General features: G+C 38.9%; 1 protein-coding gene across 2 annotated transcripts in view; it reads left to right on the top strand.

Moving 5' to 3' along the window:
* Positions 1-15,420, top strand: part of SYNE2 (spectrin repeat containing nuclear envelope protein 2) — a 304,773-nt gene that overhangs the window by 67,459 nt on the left and 221,894 nt on the right. For both annotated transcript variants that reach the window (XM_070418606.1, XM_070418595.1), the window contains exons 3-9: positions 1,733-1,794; positions 3,286-3,381; positions 3,469-3,546; positions 3,635-3,727; positions 6,062-6,243; positions 10,373-10,569; positions 13,640-13,740. In XM_070418606.1, coding sequence (XP_070274707.1) covers positions 1,733-1,794; positions 3,286-3,381; positions 3,469-3,546; positions 3,635-3,727; positions 6,062-6,243; positions 10,373-10,569; positions 13,640-13,740 — 809 coding nt within the window. The remainder of the gene's footprint in view (positions 1-1,732; positions 1,795-3,285; positions 3,382-3,468; positions 3,547-3,634; positions 3,728-6,061; positions 6,244-10,372; positions 10,570-13,639; positions 13,741-15,420) is intronic.

Genomic DNA, 15,420 nt, shown 5'->3' with positions numbered 1-15,420 from the left:
AACTGTATTTTTATGGTAATGGCACGTAGAGAAAATCTTTGCCTTCCATGCCTCATTTCTCAAATTCAGTCAGATATTTTCTAAGAATGATTATGAAGGATACTTATATGGGCCCAAGTAAAATTCACCTAGTATATTTCCCTACATTATATGTATTTTATATTTGTCTTAAAAATGAGGATATAGACTATCTCATTCTCTATTTCTTGGCATTTTAAGAAACTCATTGTTATAATAGATTTTGTTATTTCCTTCTTTCCTTCCTTCCTTCCTTCCTTCCTTCCTTCCTTCCTTCCTTCCTTCCTTCTTTTCTCTGCTCCTAATAACTGCTGACTAATAGGTTCTATACTTTGCATGCCATTTTAAGAAGAGTTTTATTATTTTATTAGAAAGTAATCCTGGAAATTAAAAAATAAAATCCAACCATTGAAAAAAACCCTCTCTCATTTAAATTAAGATGCTTTAAAGTATGTGGCTCTCAACTATTTTTTCCCCCAGTGGATCAGACTTTGAAAAAGAACAAAAGGTTACTTATTAGGGGAGCTATTTGGCTGTGGTTCCTGCTGGATTAATACTGCTTTTCAGGGATAAGCCAGTATGAAAATGAAAGAAGTGCGTCAAGGGTAAATGAAGCGGCACATTCAGGACCACTTAATTGAGCTGCTACAAAGGTGTTTAATTGTACCTGGGACATCTTTGTTTGCCATTAGCAAAGGGCCCTTGTTGCATTTGAAGGGTTCTTATTTCCAGGATGACGAGGCGTTATGTTTGGACAATGAGTTAGTTAAAAGCCACGAGTTTCCTTTCTAAGCCCTTTCCTGGAGGTTTCATTAGTGCACTGTTTTCTTTGCGAACTGGAACATACCGGGTGGGGATTCGATCTGACTGCGCCTCTTAGTGTTTTTTCCCTTGTTTCCATTCGATTTTAATCAAATTAGGACAGGAATAACTTAAGGTTTCCATTGGAAACATTTTTATTTATTTTATTATTTAAAAAATATGTCTTTATTGATTTCAGAGAGGAAGGGAGAGGGAGAGAAAGATCGAAACATCAGTGATGAGAGAGAATCATTGATCAGCTGCCTCCTGCACGCCCCTTACTGGGGATCAAGCCCACAACCAGGGCATGTGCCCTTGACCGGAATTGAACCCGGAACCCTTCAGTCCACAGGCTGACACTCTATACACTGAGCTAAACCGGCTAGCGCTAACATTTTGAATTATCGGACAAAATTGTGGTATTTGTAATTCTCTTATTAAGTGAAATTTATATAGAACAGAAATAACTCTGAAAAGCCTAAACTATCCAGTTGGTTTGTCAGAATTGAATTCAGTCCAGCTAACCATTATTGAGCAGCCTACAAGGTATAAGTCACTGGGCTATCACTAATTTAAATTGGTAATACAGAAAAAATGAAATGGGTTTAGAAAGAAAAAAAGAGATCCAATGAGGCAAAGTACAGTTTTCATATCTAATCAGTCACTATGCTTCCTAAACAATTGCAGACACCCTACAATTCCAGTTACTCAGATTCTCTTCTGTCCTCAACCTGAAGTCTCATCGGATTTTATAAAAATGTGAGAACTCAAATTAGTGTCCTACCAACTATCTCAGTCTATTACAACCGTGTTAGTGCTAGATGGAGATTTGTAAGGGAAAATGAAGCTCTGATATGTTCAGATGGTTTCTGGGCTTCTTGTTTGATAACTGCTGTTGTCCTTTTTGAAATAGCTGAGCAGGAAGACACTCAGAAGAGAACCTTCACCTGCTGGATAAACTCGCAGTTGGCAAAGGTGAGGGAAAAAATTCAGCTCTGCATTTATGTAAGTTACTTCTCCTACTCTGTCAGTTTGGGTCCCAAAAATGGCATTGGTGACATGTAAAAGGCTGAAAGAATGTGTTGAATGTCACCTTGATCTTGTTTTCACATATGTGTTATTCTTTCCTAACACACAAAAAAGGCGCGCTTTAAGGAAATGAGAGAAGGTGCTATGAAAATATTTAAAGCAACAACAAATCTGTTATCAAATGAAATGAAAATAATTATGATTCATATAAATTGAGTGCTACGTTATTCAAATGTACTGACGCTCCTTGACTTACAGGGTTTTGTCCTAACGAACCCATTACCAGTTGAAAATATTGTGTCAAAAATTAATACACACCTAACCTACCAAACATCATAGCCTGCGTAGCCCACTTTATTATCTATTTATTTATTTATTTATTTCTCACATGAAGATATTGATTTTAGAGAGAGGAAGTTGGGAGGGGGGAGAGAGAAAGGAACATTGATGTGAGAGAGAGATATTGATTGATTATCTCCCTTACACGACCAGGCCAGGGATCAAACCCACAACCTGGGTATGTGCCTTGACCGGGAATCGAACCCACCGCCTTTTAGTGTACGGGATGATGCTCCAAGCAACGGAGCCACACTGGCCAGGGCGCCTAGCCCACTTTAAATGTGCTTAGAATACTTACATTCACCTTCAGTTGGGCAAAGTCATCTAACACAAGGAATGCACTGTGTAGTGTCAGTTGTTTACCTTCCTGATCGCATAGCTGACTGGGAGCTGTGACTGCCGCTGTCCAGCATCAGGAGAGAGTTTCATACCGCATATGGCTATTTGGGAGAAGATCAAAAGTCTAAATCTGACATACGGTTTCTACTGAATGTGTCTCAGAGATAGTGTTATTCCTGTTTGCAGAGCAAGGAAGAAAAGGCACGGAGAACTAAGGTCCCAGAGCTTAAAAGTGATGGTGCTGGGATACAAATTCCAGGCAGCGTGGACCCAGAGGCCTTGATCTTAATCACTGGGCTGTTCTGTCTCTCAGAGATGCCAAGTGCCTGCAATGGCCTACAAACAAAAATGAATGAGCCTCTTCTCACAGGCTGCCTGTCCCAACACCATGCTCCTAATTCTAAAAAGGGTAAATTCATAAACAGGTTACTCTGGAAATGTAATCCGCTTCCCAAGTGGGTCACCGTTGGCTGACTGTAAAGGTCTTGAATGCCACCTCTACGCAGTTGTTAAGCGCTCAGTGGAAGCTGAAAAGAGTGTTTGTGACTAGAAATTTGCCAAAGATAACTCAAGTTCCCCGCTTTTCTTATCATGTTTTGATAGGGAACTTCGTGTGTTCTCTGTCACTCTGTTGATTAAGAAGAATATCACTACCGATCCCTAGCGTTTGCAAAGACACGGTGCATATTTATGAGATTCTTACAGGTACTGTGCTTTTGGACCGAAGTGTGAGATGATTTTTCTTGTGACCTTTTGCAGCACACCCCTCCCTCCGTTATATCCGACCTCTTCACAGACATTCAAAAGGGGCATGTCCTCCTGGACCTCTTGGAAGTACTCTCAGGACAGCAGTTGGTAAGCTCTTCGAGTGACATTAAGGAACTTTTGTTGACTTTTAAAATAAAACATTTCTGAGTCATATATTTCGCTTGAATTTCATAGCCTCGAGATAAAGGATCTAATACATTCCAGTGTAGACTCAATATAGAACATGCCCTGACATTCCTAAAAAGCCGATCGGTGAGTATGAGTTTCACTTGGAGACTCATTGGAGAGGTTAATGCAGTGGAATATTTTCTCCTTTTCATCTGCCTTTTTTCTTTCCCAGATTAAGCTCATCAATATTCACGTTGCTGATATTATAGAGGGAAACCCATCCATTATTCTTGGCCTGATTTGGATAATAATACTGCACTTTCATGTAAGTAATTCGACGATACGAAAATTATTTCTGTTCTAATCACCACGATATGAAATCAGTGCAATGCAACGAGGGTGGTTTGATGCCAGATTCAGTCCTGAGCTTCCTCCGGAACTAGGACACCGGGAAACCTTGCCGGGTAGAAAACAGATAGCAGCCCTTTTGCCGTTTGTGTTCTTCTTCAATTGAAAATTGAAAGCTGTGTTATCGATGAGATCAGCACCAGTCTGAATAGACCTGTCATGGTAAATTATTGCTCATTATCCTTTATTTCCTTTGGTAGGAAAGAGAGTAGAAAGCTCCTGGAGTAAATGCTTGAAAACGAACCCACTAAACTTTGTACAATCTCCCTCTTGTTGAAGACCTTTGTCCAGACTAATAATCCTGCAACATCCAGTTCTGTCGCAAGACTAACTCATAGATGTATTTCATTCTACAAATACTAGTATTTTTGAGCACCAACTACGTGCTAGTTTTTGTGCTGAGACACCAAGAAAATAACCGTGAATAAGACAGTGAGAGTCCTGGCTTTCTGACACTTACTCTTTCAGGTTTGGGGCTCTGAATTAGTGCAGGTTTTCTAGAAAGTTCCAGGATTACTTTAAAAATAACTTAAAATTTTGTTGTGGGTAACAAATGCTTATTTTAGAAAATAACATGACTTATATAACATTTAAAACATGTGAAATGAGACTGGCACTTCTGGATACCTACATTTGTAGTTATAATAGAATAATATGCATGAGGATGATGAAAAGTAAATTTAGGATTGTGGTTTTCTCCCTCTCGGAAATGAAATTGGAGAGAGAAAGACAGAAGGCTTAAAGTGTAGCTGTATTATATTTCTTTAAAAAATGTGAGACAAATGTGATAAAATGTTAAAATTTGATAATTCATAGACATTTATATGATTTCTTCATACTTTCCACAGTATTTGAAATACAATTTAAAATGTCAGTATAGATAATAAAAAGAGAAAAAGTATCTTTAATTCCACTACTCATAGATAATCACTCTAAGTAATTTATTGTACAGTCTTCATGGTATATGCAGCAATAATTAATATATATATTCATATATGTATAGGGTATGCTAAAAAATGTATATAAACTTTAACAGCTGATAGCTCAGTTTTGAAAATGAAGTGTATTTTAATAAACACTGCCTTTATAATTACTCAAAGTCTGTGTATACATTTTTGGGGACACTCTACAAATCTTTAAAAAAAATAAGGTCATACTCTTCATATTTTTCAACCTGTTCTAATTAACACCCTTCTGAACTTATACATTTCTTAATGGAAGCATGGTATTCTATTTTAAAGTACGTATGTCATTAATGGGCAGTCAAAATGCTCATATTTTTGTGTGTGATTGTAAGCAATTCCAAAAAGACTACCCTTATGATAAAACTTTTGCATACAATCTTAATTATTTCCATGGGCCAAATTCCTAGCAGTGGAATTGCTGGGCAATAAGGTTTGCAAAACTAAAGCTTTTACTTCATATAAAGGGAAGTATAAGTGATTTCTCTTGCATACACCAGATCCTCTTTTGTGTGTGACTTATTTCACTTAACGTCTTGGCTGTGAGATTCATGCTTTTGAAGCATGTACTGTTGATGGACATATCTTTTGTTGCCAGTTTTTAGCTGTTATGAATAAAGCTGCTAGGAACATTCTTGCGTAGGCCCTTTAGTGGCACAAGCCCTCATTTCTGTTGCATGTACTATTCCAGGAATGGAGCCCTGGCCCCTAGGGCAAGTGATCGTCAGCTTTAGTAGGTGCTGCCAAATAGTTTTTCAGACTTGTTCTCATTTATAGTGTCGCCATAATCCTAATACTTGGGATTAAATTTTTATTTTAGCTATGCTGTTGTTTGTAATGACTTATAGAGTGTTAAAATATATTCTGGATATGTTGTTGGGTATATATAAGCTGCAAATCTCTGACTCTGTGGCTTGCCTTTTTAATCTTTCAATGAACAGACATTCATAATTTCAATGTAGTTCAAATTTATCAACTTCTTTTTTGTGACTGGTGCTTTTAAAAATATATATTTTTATTGATTTCAGAGAGGAAGAGAGAGGGAGAGAGAGAAAGAAACATCAGTGATGAGAGAGAATCATCGATTGGTTGCCTCCTGCATGCCCTCTACTGGGGATCAAGATCACAACCCAGGCATGTGTCCTGACTGGGAATTGAATCGTGACCTCCTGGTTCCTAGGTCTACGCTCAACCACCAAGCCACACCAGCTGGGCTTGGCTGAAGGTTTTGCCTCCATGCTGCTAGCTTATGCTCCTGTGTATGTTAACTATAATTATGTCTTCCTTAGATTGAGGAACTTGCCCAGACTCTTTCTTGCAATTCCAATCAACCTTCCCTGGACGATGTGAGTGTGGCTGAGTCATCTCCTACCTCAAGTCCTCCTGTGAAGAAATGCTCCAAAGCCCAAAAAAGGTGGCAGATGTCTGCAAAGAAAGCTCTTCTCTTGTGGGCTCAGGAGCAGTGTGCCACGTAAGTAGTTTGCTACGACCAGAGGAGACACACAGGACAGTTGTACCCACCAACACAGATTTGCTGACCTCTAGGTTTGAAATTCAGGCCAACTGGTGTAACACTACCGAACGCTTCCCTCTCATAACACCACCCCTTTCCTCTCATAGTGTGTTTTCCAAATGTGGAAGTCCGTGAGCTTAGCCACCCCTGGTTTTGAGGACCAGAAGGTGGTATCATCTGGGTAACTTCACCTCACTCCCATCCACATGCGGAGGTGGCCTCTTTGTGCAGTTAAGTGCTCTTCCAATATCCTTGTCTTTGGGCACAATTTCCCTGTGCATTGGGAAGGTGGACTTAGACCCCAAAAGTTTTACCACAGTAGGAGCTCTTTAAAAGTCAAGACTATGCCTTAATTGACTGTGCTTCCTTAGAACGTAAGCATAATGCAGCGGTTCTCAACCTGTGGGTCGCGACCCCTTTGGCGGTCAAAAGACCCTTTCACAGGGGTCGCCTAAGACCATCCTGCATATCAGATATTTACATTATGATTCATAACAGTAGCAACATTACAGTTATGAAGTAGCAACGAAAATAATTTTATGGTTGGGTCACAACATGAGTAACTGTATTTAAAGGGCCAGAAGGTTGAGAACCACTGGCATAATGTGAGTTCATGGTAATGCTCCATAAATGTGCGCTGAGTGGATGAATGAACAAATAAGCAAATAAGTAACCAATTTATAAAATTACCTCCTGGAACTGTTTATGACTACATTAAAAGACCACAGTTCCCATTGTTTAGAAACTCAGAGCTCAGGAAACAAAGAGACAAGAGAGTGTATGTTTTTAAAAAGTAGGGATGATGAAGGGAAGTTAGTGCTCATAATTTTGTTGTTGTTGTTTTTACACACAAAGAAAATTGTTTTCTGCTCTTGGGAGACATTTGCTTTTTCATTTTAACTAACTGCTGGGATGGAGTTTGAGAGACATGAAGAATTAGGATGCAGGAGAACTCACCAGGAGAAGAGCTGGGGAGTTCCTTGTCACATCATAGCATTGTCTGCATAAATAGAGGCATAAATGTGTTGCTAATAAGCCCTTTCAGAGAATGCGGGCTTCTGAGTAACTCCTTCCTAATGAAAGACGGAGATGTTAATTTCTGCCTTCAGCTTTACCTCTGTTCTGTGAGGCACCCAAGCATGCATATCTTATAGGTTATAAATATTAATCAAACTTTTTCTTGAACCTCCCAGAGACCAGTTTACTTCAGTTTTCTAAAATTTTTAAATCCAAAATATAGTATGTGGGGAAAAGCATTATTGCATCCTACTCAGATTTGTTTCATTTATGGATAAATGAAACTCTTTCAAAGTTCATGAATTTTACCACAGTTTATCTTTTCCCTGTGTCCTCCCTTATTTTTCAACTATAGAATTTATGCTAAACTTATTAAGATGTAGTAATTAATTCTCAAGTAATTCATCAGGAGTTTATCCTACTTTTGGCCATCCCTAGTGGTATTATTAGCTAACATTTATTTCAATGTTCTGTGATTCTCTAGCACTCACATGTATGACTGCGCTGTAAGAAACATGTATCTTCCTATTTCTGAAGATCACTCGGGCCCCCATTTGAGACTTCTAAATGAGCCCCGATCCTTCCAGTCACCTTGGAGCCTGACCCCTGCCCTCTCTAAGGCCTGGCAGCAACATGTTCTTTGTGGCATTGGTTTCTGCTCCTCAGTGCAGAGCTGACCTCATAGCCTGGTGCTTTATTGAGCACAGTGCCTGCCAGGCAGCACGGAGCTGGTGCTGGCCCTCAGCATGCTGATGGTGGCCTGGCCCTGCCCCCAGCCCCCGCCCCTGTCTCTTTAGCTGTCAATTCAGTCCAGTCTCTATGCGCACACTCTGAAGCCGAATACCTGGGTTTGAGTCATGGCTCCCAGCACTTCTGACTGGTGACCGAAGACACTTTGTGTTTGAGTTTCCTCACTCATAAAATGTGGGCAATACTCACTGACTTCATAGGGTTATTAAGTGTGTTATAATAATTCTTTTTTTTGACAGCATTTGGAACAATTTCTGGACACAGTAGGGACCACGTAGGCATTTGTTAAATAAGACAAAAATCACTGACTGCCATGTAATTTCACGTTCATAATTTAGGCTTTGTTTCTTAAGGAAAGCCCAGGTCATCTGAAGCAGACTGTTTCTTGAGTAGCTTTTACAATTTAATTTATACCTTAAATTAGTCCATTGAATTTCCTTGTGTTTTTTAGGACATTAAAGGAAACTATAGTTGTTCTGGAATTTTCCCTATACTTTGTAGGCAACTATACTCTTTTATAATATCTTCATCTCTCGTCAAGTACTGAATAACGGTTCCCTTGTCAGATGCACATTAGTGACTGATGGAGTGATTTGAAATATATATAGTAAGCATCTTTCTATACCAGCTACCGTTTGTGGGGTGACTCTACCATGACCGACAAGAAAGACAAGCTCTTGCTCTCAAGGGGCTTGCACCCTAGTGGGGGGAGCAGGTGAATAAATACAATTACAGTTGGCGATGAGGTTGGGAAGGATTTACGATGACTGGGAGTGACCAGGGTAGGAAGAGGGTCGCATGTATCTTAGGTGGGTATAGAGCACTTTTCTGAGGAGGAGACCTTTGAGCTAGGCTTGCAGGAGAAGGCGTCAGGTGTACGAAGGTCTGGGAGAAAGCTGCCTAGTAGCAGAAGGACTGAAAAGAGCATGATTATGGAGATGTAAAGTACAGCATAGGAAATATAGTCAGTAACATGTAATACCTATGTATGGTGCCAGGTGGGTACTGGAAACATAGAGGGGAACACTTTGTAAAGTATCTGATTGTCTAAGCACTATTCTGTACACGTCAAAGTAATACAACAATATTAAATGTAAACTATAATTGAAAAAAATTTTTTTAAAATAAACATTTATCAGATGTCATCCCCTCTCCCCCCAAAAAAGAAGAATGTGACTATAGAAAAGCAGGATGAGGCCAGTATGACTGCAATATTGCAAGAGAGGGGGGATATAAAGGGGGGAGAAATAAGCAGGGCAAAATCTTGTAAGTCTTTGTGGGCCAGAGTGAGAAAAGTTATTTTAAATACACTAACAAACTACAAAGTTGTTTTCCCCCCCAAAATTTGTTATTGTGATAAAGTATACATAATATAAAATTTACCATTTTAAGTACGTAGTTTAATGGCATTAAGTACGTAGTTTAATGGCATTAAGTACATCCATATTGTTGTGCAACCAAGACCACTATCCAGCTCCAAACTTCTTTCATCCTGCTAAACTAAAGCTCTGTGATCTATTACACACTTCCCATTTCTCCCTCCCCTCAACCTCCGGCAACCAGTGGTCTACTTTTCCAATCCATGAATTTCACTATGCTAGGTGCCTTCAATGAATGGAACCATAAAGTATTTGTCCTTTTGTGGCTGGCTTATTTCACTCAGCATAACACCTTCAGAGCTCTTTCATGTTGTAGCACGTGTCAGAATGTCTTTCCTTTTTAGGGCTGAATAATATCCCATTGCATGTATACACCACGTTTTGTTCAGCCCTTCACCTGTGATGGCCATTGGGAAGCAGAGGAGTGACAAGGCTCTGTATCGGATGAGCTACGGGCCATTATTGGTCTGGCACAGTATTTCATTTAGTTTGTTCCAATGAGAGAAAAATTTTCCTCTAGTGAAAGGAACTTAACTGTATGTAGAGATTCTAAGTCAGTCTCGAGCCAACAGATTGTTGAATGAGGAACATTAAACTGAGTGAGTATCATTGTCGAATGAAGGCTTTGAGAGACACAGATTTCAGGTCCCCCCCTAGAGCTGATTCTGTAGGTCTGGGGCGGGGCCTGAGAATTAGCATTTCTAGCACTTGCAGCCTTGGTGCTGCTGGTCTCGGGGCCACACTTTGAGAACCAATGTTCTGTAGTATCGTGAGCCTCATCAAACTTGGCGTTTTACTTTACTTTGACCACAAGATTAAAATAAAATATTTTCCCAGGATGATTTATAATTGATTTGTTTTAATTACTGTTGAAGAGAGTGGGGTGCTTTGACATATTTTTTTCAATAGTATATGTCATGTTTTTTGTCCTTTTGTGATAGGTCTGAGTCTGTCAGTGTGACGGATTTTAAGTCAAGCTGGAGAAATGGGATGGCTTTTTTGGCCGTCATTCATGCCTTGCGACCAGACCTCATTGACATGAAGAGTGTGGAGCAGAGATCCAACAAAGACAATCTGAGAGAGGCCTTCAGAATCGCAGAACGAGAATTAAAAATCCCCCAGTTGTTGGAACCAGAAGGTAAAGACACTTTTTTCTTTTTAAAACCATGTCCAGTGTGACATTGATTTGAAGATGCTAATACCCTTATGTAAGCAAACAGAACAGCATTGTCTTTTAGTCCTGGAAAGTTGAACTTAAACTCTTTGTTAAATTTCATGAAATTAAGAATTTCTACCAGTTAGTTAACCTCAGTTATGCTTTGCTTCCTCTCTCTCTGTACTCTACTCTTTACAGGGACGTCTCCATGTGCAGCTCACACTTAGGACAGTTATGTTCATCTTCCTTGAATTCTTTGGAATTCTTCTGCACAGGAGGTGTGTCTGTTCTCCATTTGTTTATTTATACAGCCCTTTATTTATGTCAGTATGGACTCATGGATATTTCATACTTTGGGTTGTATTCAATACCACTTTATTGCTCAAATTAAAAGAAAAATTTTTTTAAAGCTCAAAGTTTTGGCCAGTGGGAGCTCTTTCAATTGGCTGCTGTACTCTTTTGTCAGATCTCCACCAATGTGGCATTTGCTTGTTTGTTTTGGGGCATGGCCTCACTTTTTGGCAATATAAGATCCTCCAGGCTTATCTTGTATATTTCCTTTTCCAGTCCTGGGGCCATTTCTCCAATGAGCCCTGGTTCCTTTTACTGGAGAATGGTATGAGAAACCAAGATCATGCCGCCATATGTGCTCATTCTTACGGGTACTTAGCCTTTTTGGACTGCATTTGTTTTCAGGAGTTGAATTAGGTGATGTTTGTAAGTTCACAGTGATTCCATTCTTCTTTATATCAGGTTTGTCATTAGTCTGGTCCCATGTTGCTTGTTATTAATTCTTCTTATGTTAACTTTTCCTCTCACTTACTTTCTTTGCTTCCTTTTTTCCCCTTTCTTTGTCTTTTCTCTTTTCTTTTTGGCTTTTCATTATCCTTGAATTTTTTCCATACTTTGTTCTATTCCCTATTTCTTATTACTATATTTTTTAATGCTTCTTGCATATTTAAAAATTTTTTTTATTGAATTTCCTGGGTGACATCCTATATAATAAAAGCCTAATATGCTAAGTGTCTGACCATTCGTTTGACCAGTCGCTATGATGCACACTGACCACCAGGGGGCAGATGCTCTGACTGGTAAGTTAGCTTGCTGCTGGGGTCTGGTGGATGGGGACTGGGCAAGACGCGGTCCCTCCCTGGCCCTGATCGTGCATTGGTGGGGTCCCTCGGCCTGGCCTGCACCCTCTCGCAATCCACAGGCCAGGCTGGGGGGACCCCACTGCGCACCAGGCCTCTAGTTGGTTAATAAAATTATATTGGTTTCAGGTATACAATTCTATAATACATCAGCTGTATATTGTATTGTGTGTTCAGTACCCAAAGTCATGTACTTTGATTCTCCAAATCTATATTATTAGTATAAAATACTTGGTTGTTAAAATAACTAGGCAACCAATGGAATAGATTATATAATGAAAACATATTTCCATTCTATGAATGATTGTCCATAATTCATTTTAAGTATCTTAAATATTAGATAAAAATGTGAAATACATCATGATTATTTATGCAAACCAAATACCATAGTCATATTTGGATAAGGGAATTATCTTTTGATATAATTTGGTTAAAGTGTTTAATCATTATGCATAGCTTCATACAATGAGCAGTTTTAAAAAAATCCTAGTTAAGCCAGTATCATTATTTTATGTATCTCTTTATTATATTTACATTTTCTTCATTAAAAGATAGAATAACTCAACTCTTAGGGATTCTTCCTTTTATGAAACCCCACCCCCAGCTTTATTGTTACCTTTATATGCCTACTGCCTAGGATTTTATTATTTGTGTATAAATTAGATTTACTCGCTCCTTTAGCTGGCTTAGGGCACTCGTTGGGTCCATGCAGAGTGTGTAGTACTCCCAACCATAAGCTCCTTGAGGGGAAGATTTCTTAAGGCATCTCGATCTACTCAGCTGTCTGTCATCTGCTTGATGAATGATTAAAGGGATGAAACATAAGGCCCCTAAGCTGTACAGTAGTCCCTCTTTGTGACTTGCATTTGTTGGATCTCTATAAATATTTTTTGAATTAAGTTTAACTGAATTAATAAACAGAAGATTCTTTTCCCCAATAATTTTCATTGGTTGTTTTGGGAACATCCCAAAATTACGTGTATATTTTGTTTGACATATTATAATCCCTTTTTGTGATTTTTGTGATCTACCTAATTTATTATATGTCTGGGAAAGTTCTACAGGTAAGGAATTTATAATATTTTTATAAACTTTGTTTAATTCAGCATTTTCTAAATTTATTTCATCGTGGACTCTGTCAATGAAGCACCAAACTTGGCCCATAGAAGGCTCTCAGTGAATATATTTGTTCCATGAATGAACAAATAATAACGTGTGGATGTCTTCTTAAAAAATATGTCTTTATTGATTATAGAGAGAGGAAGGGAGGGAGTGAGGGATAGAAGCATCAGTGAGGAGCGAGAATAATTGATCAGCTGCATCCTGCATACCCTCTATTGGGGATTGAGCCTGCAACCCGGGCATGTGCCCTGACCGGGAATCGAACTGCGAGCTCCTGATTCATGGGTCAATGCTCAGTCACTGAGCCACACCAGCCAGGCTCTTGTGGACGTGTTGAAAATACGTCCTTTCATCTAATATGTATTTTTGGGAAAGTTTACTGAATACATGCTGAGACCAGTGTGTCAGGAAAGGATTCCAGTTGCTTTATGTTCCGACACTCCTGGGGGAGTTTCTCTACTGTGTCTCTGGAAAGCGGAAGGCTTTCTTTTCTCCTTTCCACCCTCCCTCACTCCTTACGCTCCCATCCATACAACATGCATAGTAGTCATTGAGGCTGTGCATGCACTGCTGCCAGGAGTCAGCTGAGCTCTGTTTGGCTCTAGACGTAAGTCCTTAGCCACTGCTGTCTTGGAGCAAGGGCGAGTGGTCAGAGATGGCATGGCTGGTTGACTACTTTGGTTCATTTCAAGGCTGTTTATAGCATAGCCGCCTGTTCTTGAGTGTTAATAACAGTGAACGACATCGATAGCTAAGTGATAGAGTGGCATATCTTGCAGATGTGGATGTTGTCGATCCCGATGAAAAGTCAATCATGACCTATGTGGCGCAGTTTCTACAGTATTCAAAGGATGCACCTGGGACTGGAGATAAAGCTCAGGTATGTCTTTATAAGTACAAATCAAGCTCATTTTTGTCCTACCCTACTAATGGTTTAATTTTTTAAATTGACGTTAAATTTGCATATTGAACTTAAATGTTCAGTTTTGAGTTTTGACAAATCTATATACCTACATAAACCATACTCCAATCATAATGTAACACGTTTCCGTGACCCAGAATGTTCCATCGTCTCTCTTTCCTGTCTGTAGTCTGCACCCCAGGCAACCAGTATTCCAATTTCTTTCACTGTAGAGTAGTTTTGCCAGTGTTTTTTTTTCCACTCATATATGGAGTTGAATGAACAAACTGAACTATCAAGCTAAATAGAGACAGACTCATAGACAGAGAGCAGGAAGACAGATCTGGGGTAGGGTCGGGTTGAGGGATTGAGCAAAAAAGAAAAAAAAGAGAGAGAACTCATGGACATGGACAACAGTGTGGTGATTTGGGGGGTGAGGGTGTGGGTGGGGGTGGAAGAGGACATAGAGGGGATAAATGGTGGTGGAAAAAATAGAGTTTATTTGAGCCAGACTGATGACATATCTCAGGAAGTAAGATCTCAAATGCTCTTACCTGTTCTTTTTTTTAAGTTGAAAGTGGTAATTTATTAAATGGTGATGAATTGCCTAAAACAGCTTTAGATAGGCACTATATAGTACATATTAAGTTAGCAGGCTTTTTAAAAATTCTAGCACTATCAAGTTTTTGTCTATTGTAATTTTTAACAGTTTTATTGAGATACAATTTACATATCATAAAATTAAACCATGTAAAATTTATAATTCAGTGATTTTTAGTTTATTGACATAGTTGTGCAACCCTCACTATAGTCTAATTTTCCCATATTTCTTTTCTTTTTCTTTTTTTAATCCTCACCCGAGGATATTTTTTTCATTGATTTCTAGAGAGAGGAAGCGGGGGTGGGGGTGGGGGGCGGAGAAACATCAGCATGAGAGAGGCACATTGATTGGTTGCCTCCCACAAATGTCCCTGCTAGGGCTTGGGAACCTGTAACTGAGGTACATGCCCTTGACTGGGATCGAACCCGCGACCCTTCGGTCTGTGGGCCAACATTTTAAGCACTGAACAGGGCCATCTATTTTACCTGTTTTTTATTTTCATAAAAATGGAATTACATAATTTTATAATTATATAAAAATTAAAGCATTGCATTCTACTCTTAATCCTTGCTTGTTGAGATAGTGTTGAAGTACAGTTAGATTGCCATTTAATTATTTACTTTTTTCCGTTGACTTTTTAAACACAATGTTTTTGGTGAAATTTCATAAAAATCACTGAGCTGAAAATATACACTTATTCTGCTTCTGTGAAGATGAATGAGTGCTATGAACTTAGTAAATGTTTGAATATTATTTTATCATTTTAACAAACTACTTTCTCAGTAGTTTACAAGTCGTTTACAACTAGTCATATTATTGCATTTTATTTGACAAATTTAGGCCTATGTTTTTCCATCTGTTATGTTGAGGCACCAAGCGGCTTGTTGCTGATTCTGGAAGAGAGACTCAAGCTGAGACTCGGGTTTATAATACAGTTCACTCATTTCTGACCTGCTGAGAAGCTATCCTTTTCTAATTAATTTTCATATTAAAAAATAAAATTAAAAATTCAATCACCCATGAAACTTGATGCAAAAATATACAGAAAGTACCCATTT

This window comes from Myotis yumanensis, unplaced genomic scaffold (assembly GCF_028538775.1).
Source record: "Myotis yumanensis isolate MYYU_CA2020_CCGP unplaced genomic scaffold, mMyoYum1.0.hap1 SCAF_1, whole genome shotgun sequence".
NCBI lineage: Eukaryota > Metazoa > Chordata > Mammalia > Chiroptera > Vespertilionidae > Myotis > Myotis yumanensis.
Note: the sequence above shows the minus strand (reverse complement) of the source record. Positions and strands in the feature narration are given on the sequence as shown.